We start from the raw sequence: 5,248 nt of genomic DNA, 5'->3' as shown, positions 1-5,248 counted from the left end.
CCCCCCCACCCCCGACCTTCTTCGCCCCGGAGTCAGTGATAACTTCTTTCCGGGTTTCAGGAAAATACCTGAAGCCTTTTCGGGAAGCTTCTTTCATCTCTCACTGAACCCTCTCCTAGGTGACCCGTTTCACAAGGCTCTCTTTATTATGACGCAAACCACAGCCTCAGAAATGAGGCTGGGGGTATCGCAAGACAAGACCCTCCTCTCACCCCCCGAAACAGGGCCAACCGGAGAGAAATAAGGGATCCCTGAAAGTCTCTTCAGGTTACTCAAAGCCTCCACGAACAAGACAGACAAGACTAGACGGCCAACTCAAATCACAGTTCTGGGGTCGTGTTCCGAGAGTTTAAATAATCCTTTCCGTCACTCTCAGTATCATTCCTTCCCCGACCAGTCAGGAGTCTCGTCACGCCCAAAACTGAAATAAATATAAATCTCTAAACTGACCAGCTCGTTTTGTACTTTAAGGATGACAGGGTTCTGGTTGCATCCCTGAAACTCAAAAGGATCTATTCAAAACCCCTCAAACTGACTAGAGTTTCCTCACACTCTTGAAACTAGGCAAGGATTCTTTTGCATCGCTCGGAACTGGCAGGGTTTCCTTGCAGCCCCCTCAAACTGATGAGAGCTCCCTAGTCCCCACAAATGTTCAGGTACCTCACAGTATATCCTAACACTGACAGTAATACCCTCGCAGCCCCCAAAACTTACAGGAATCTTAACGCTTCCCCAACTGACAGGAACCTCCTCACGCCCCAAACCTGACAAGAACGTCTTCGGTCCAGAATCCTACAGGGACCTCCTCATGCTTTGGGCTGCAAGGACTCTACGCCCGCAGAGCTCAGTCCCAGCAACACGCCGGCACCCGGGCTAGCTCCGGGACGGCGAGGCGCCTCAGCGGAGGCTCGTCCGGTAGTTCCGGCCCCTACGGCGGCGCGCGTCGAATTCTGGGATAGTCCCCGTATCGCCGGGAACCTCGCTCGCCTTCCCCTGGAGCCCCCTGCTGGGTCGCGCGTCGCCAGTCGCCCGACGGTACTTCAGAGCAGCCTCCTCCACAACATTCCCCTCGGCCCGGCTGTTCGGGCCTACTGGAGACCGCGGCTTGGGCCTAGTCTGGCGGCCGCCCGGCGAACGGGCAAGTGGCGTCGTCGCTGGGCCAGCAGGAGATAGTCGCGAGCAAACCAACGGGGAAAGAGATGAACCGGCCGCCACGTCCGAGGCACACGGCCCGAAAAGTCGTTGGGAGAAGCCCAGTGGCGGTGGTAGGCAATTCGGAGTAGTCAATAAAGTTTATTCAAAGCAACGAGGAAGTTGAAGCGGAGAGGGGAGGAGAAATACGGGGTAAACATCTACCATGTTGAGAGTGGCGGCGCTACCCACAGAGCCAAGGCTTGACCGCCATCTTATGAGGGCTGGGCTCGCGAGGTGAGCGCGGCGGAGGCGGGGAACCGCGAGCCGCCGGCTCCCGGGTGACGCCGCCAGGGGGCGGGGCGCTACCTTGAGAAAGGAGGGCGGTTCTCAGCCACCTTTGGACCCGCTAGTCTCTTTAAGGTGCCCAATCGCCGCTGAAGACCTTGAGCCCAGAGGCGGAGAAGCCGCCATCTTAGGCGAGGCAGACGTTTGGCTCCATTTTGAGTGGGGCCCGAAACTTCCTAGCCTTCCCCCTCCTCCGGGCAAACAGGGAGTTAAGCTACCCCGACTCGCACACTCCTCCTCCCCAGCCTTCTCCTCCTATGAGAGGAGGTGAACTCGGTGACTCCAAACTACAAAATTAATAGGTGACGGCGGGGGCGGGCTTCAGCCGGGGTAGAGGCGGAGTACTCACCGCGGCTCCTGTTCATTGAGCACCTTCGGCGGGCTGGGCTCTTTCCCACGGTCTCTGCGTTGTTCTTACCCCTGTGAAGGAAGCTCTGTGATTATCACCAGATGAAGGCAGGGGCTTCGAGAAGCCAAGTGACTTGAGTCCCAGAGCAGGGACGTTGAACCTTGCGCCCTGTCCTCAGGCCCTCAGTGTAGTTCCTCTGTAAAGCGCTGCCAACTCCACAACTCCCTCTGAACTCTTCTTTGACCCTACTGTTTCACTTCAGTTCAAATACAGTTCAAGGATTTGTTTGCACCTGTCCCACAATTTTCTGACTATAGCCTGAGGGGAGGGGATAGGGGATGAGAGGAAAGGCTGAGTTAGTGGAGCTTTGCTGAGTTAGTGGAGCTTCATACATATGCTTCAAGATGGCCTAGGTTTTCCCAAACATTCTAGAAAATTATCTAGGAGTTATCTTACTATTTCATTTTCTTAAAGGGTCCCATTGCTTTAAAAAATAAATGTGTGCGTGCACACAATTTACTAACCAGTGATGGTGGGTTAGGCCCTGGGGATGCAATGGTGAAAACAGGGCCTCTGGAGTGGGAGGGCATCTGCCAGTGCAGGAAACAAAGTTGCGAGTAAACAATGGAATAGAAGGCGCAGCAAGCACACAAATACCACCTGCAAAATGACCTTTGCAAAATGCAACACGAAGCTACAAAAGAGCCTTACAAGCTGCTTGCAGCTGCTGTAAGAAAGACGGCAGGGAGACATGGAGGATATAAGTTCACTTAAATAAACAAGCGAGAACATTGTACTCAAAAGGATCAACGTGTACAAATGCATGGAGGCACATAGAAAAATATTTACTAAAAGTTGAATATTGTTGGAACAAGGAGAACAGAAGAGAGATAGGTAGGAGGTCAAACAGTAAAGGGTCAAAACATGAAAGATTGCGAAATGCAAGAGAGTTTAGATTGTATGCAGTTAGTAAAAAGAAAAGAAGGTATTTGAGCAGGAGTAGCTGAGTCTCATATTTGTGACTTACCCAGAGGATGGTTTAGGGTTTTTTTTTTGGTTTTTTTTTTTTAATGTTTATTTTAGAGACAAGGTCTCACTCTGTCAACTCAGGCTGGGCGATCATAGCTCATTTCACCCTAGAACTCGTGGACTCAAGCAATCCTTCCGCCAGAGCCTCCTGAGTAGCTGGGACTATAGGCGCATACCACCACACTCGGTTATTTTTGATTTTTTGTAGAGCCCAGGCCTCGCTGTATTGCCCAGGCTGGTCTCAAACTCCTGGTTTCAGGAGATCCTCTAAAAGCATTGGGATTACAGGCCTGAGCCACTGCACTGAAAGGTCCAGGTTTAATGGGACCTGAAGCTTATATGGTTTGGGGGAGGAAGGGTGAGACATCTTTAAGAAAAAAAACAGCCAGGCGCAGTGGCTCACGCCTGTAATCCCAGCACTTCGGGAGGCCGAGGCGGGCGGATCACGAGGTCAAGAGTTCGAGACCAGCCTGGCCAACGTGGTGAAACCATGTTTAGTATCTACTAAAAATACAAAAATTAGCCGGGTGTGGTGGCACGCGCCTGCAGTCTCAGCTACACAGGAGGCTGAGGCAGGAGAATCGCTTGAACGCGGGAGGCGGAGGTTGCAGTGATCCGAGACTGTGTCATTGCACTCCAGCCTGGGTGACAGAGCGAGACTCCATCTCAAAAAAAAAAAAAAAAGAAAAGAAAAAAATTGACTTATGAATACAAAATTAGGATCAAAGGTAGGCAGTAAGAGTATTTCTACAAGCAATTCCTACACCCGTGTAATAATTATGAAGAGAAGTGATACAAGGCACAATGTAAATGTACTATGGGGCTGGGTGCAGATTGCACGTCTGTAATCCCAGCACTTTGGGAGGTCAAGATGGGAGGATCGCTTGAGCCCAGGAGTTCAAGACCAGGCTCGGCAACATAGTGAAACCCTGTCTCTACAAAATAAAAACAAAATAAATTTTTAAATAACAAATATCCCATGAAACCCAACCTAAATGTATCCCCCAAATCAACTTCCCCTTAGGTGGATCTCAAAAATGTCAGGCAGCTCCAACACCACCTAATGCAAGGGAAAGTATGGCCAGGCCCTCAGTGGAAAGGGACAGCACTTTGAACCAATTGTTTAAATATATTTTGTGAACTTTATAAAACACATGATCGTGTGACCCTATGGAAAGTGACAGGTCCTGCAGTTTAAGCTTTCTTAGCTTCACAAGGAGTCAGGAGGAGTGAGGCTGTTTCACTAGTGTCGGGGGGAAAATTGGTCCAGGATAGTGTGGGAAAGGGTAGAAAAAGATGAGATAATTTGGATATTTTGGAGGTTGAATAGGCAGTGTTTGGAAACTGATAATAGCGGATGAGTGAGTGAAAAGGGTGTGAGTTCATTTCTGGGTTGAGTGTCAGCATGGATGACAGTGCCACTGAATGAACTGGGCTACGCAGAAGAGAAAACAGGTTTGGTGGGGAAGAGACTAAATTTAATTTGGGCTATGTTGAATTCCGGTGTGTGTGGAACATTAAATCACTCACCCAACAGTTCTTTTTTTTTTTTTTTTTTTTTTGAGACGGAGTCTCACGCTGTGGCCCAGGTTGGAGTGCAGTGGCCCGATCTCGGCTCACTGCAATCTCCGCCTCCTGGGTTCACGCCATTCTCCTGCCTCAGGCTCCTGAGTAGCTGGGACTACAGGCGCCCGCCACCGCGCCTGGCTAATTTTTTGTATTTTTAGTAGAGACGGGGTTTCACTGTGGTCTCGATCTCCTGACCTTGTGATCCGCCCGCCTCGGCCTCCCAAAGTGCTGGGATTACAGGCGTGAGCCACCGCGCCCGGCCACCCAACAGTTCTTTATTGATCTACTATGCACCGTGCACTGTGCTAGGTGCTGAGGATTTTGAGGTACCCCAGATAAGGCCCTGGCCTGCATGGAGCTGACAGTCTACTGGCGGAAACAGTCAATGATCAAATAAAATTTCATTAATAGGTGAATTTTATTCACATATTTTCTTGAACACCTACTGTTAGGCACTGGGGATTTAGGGGTAAACAAAACAGACAAGTCCCCGCCCTCCTGTGACTCATTTCCAGCAAGGGAGACGGATAAAAAGTGAGGCAAATCAGAGAATTTCCGATTGCGGTGAGTGCTATCAGGAAAGTAAGACCAGTTATGACATAGAGAATGATTTGAAAGGAAAGCAGTCTGTTTTAGATAAGGTAGTCAAGGAAGGCTTCTCAGAGAAGGTGACAGGAGCTGAGACCTGAATAACAAAAAGAGCTAGCTAGGGACAAGGGCAAAAGGAATCAAGAGTGTTGGCCGGGCGTGGTGGCTCATGCCTGTAATCCCAGCACTTTGGGAGGCTGAGGCAGACGGATCATGAGGTCAAGAGATCGAGAC

At 50.2% G+C, this 5,248-nt stretch overlaps 1 protein-coding gene across 4 annotated transcripts in view; it reads right to left on the bottom strand.

The window, feature by feature from the left end:
- The window catches only part of PHF8 (PHD finger protein 8), a 116,478-nt gene that overhangs the window by 104,988 nt on the left and 6,242 nt on the right, over positions 1–5,248 (bottom strand). For 2 of the 4 annotated variants that reach the window (XM_011991995.1, XM_011991996.1), the window contains exon 1: positions 715–1,426. Coding sequence is in view for 1 of the 4 variants with exons in the window: in XM_011991997.1 (XP_011847387.1) it covers positions 1,829–1,844 (16 nt within the window). In the remaining 3 variants the exon portion in view is untranslated. Of the gene's footprint in view, positions 1–68; positions 151–714; positions 1,427–1,828; positions 1,900–5,248 lie in introns of those variants that run through there. The other 2 variants (XM_011991997.1, XM_011991998.1) reach the window with 2 other exon arrangements.

This window comes from Mandrillus leucophaeus, unplaced genomic scaffold, assembly GCF_000951045.1.
Source record: "Mandrillus leucophaeus isolate KB7577 unplaced genomic scaffold, Mleu.le_1.0 Scaffold400, whole genome shotgun sequence".
Taxonomy (NCBI): Eukaryota; Metazoa; Chordata; class Mammalia; order Primates; family Cercopithecidae; genus Mandrillus; species Mandrillus leucophaeus.
Note: the sequence above shows the minus strand (reverse complement) of the source record. Positions and strands in the feature narration are given on the sequence as shown.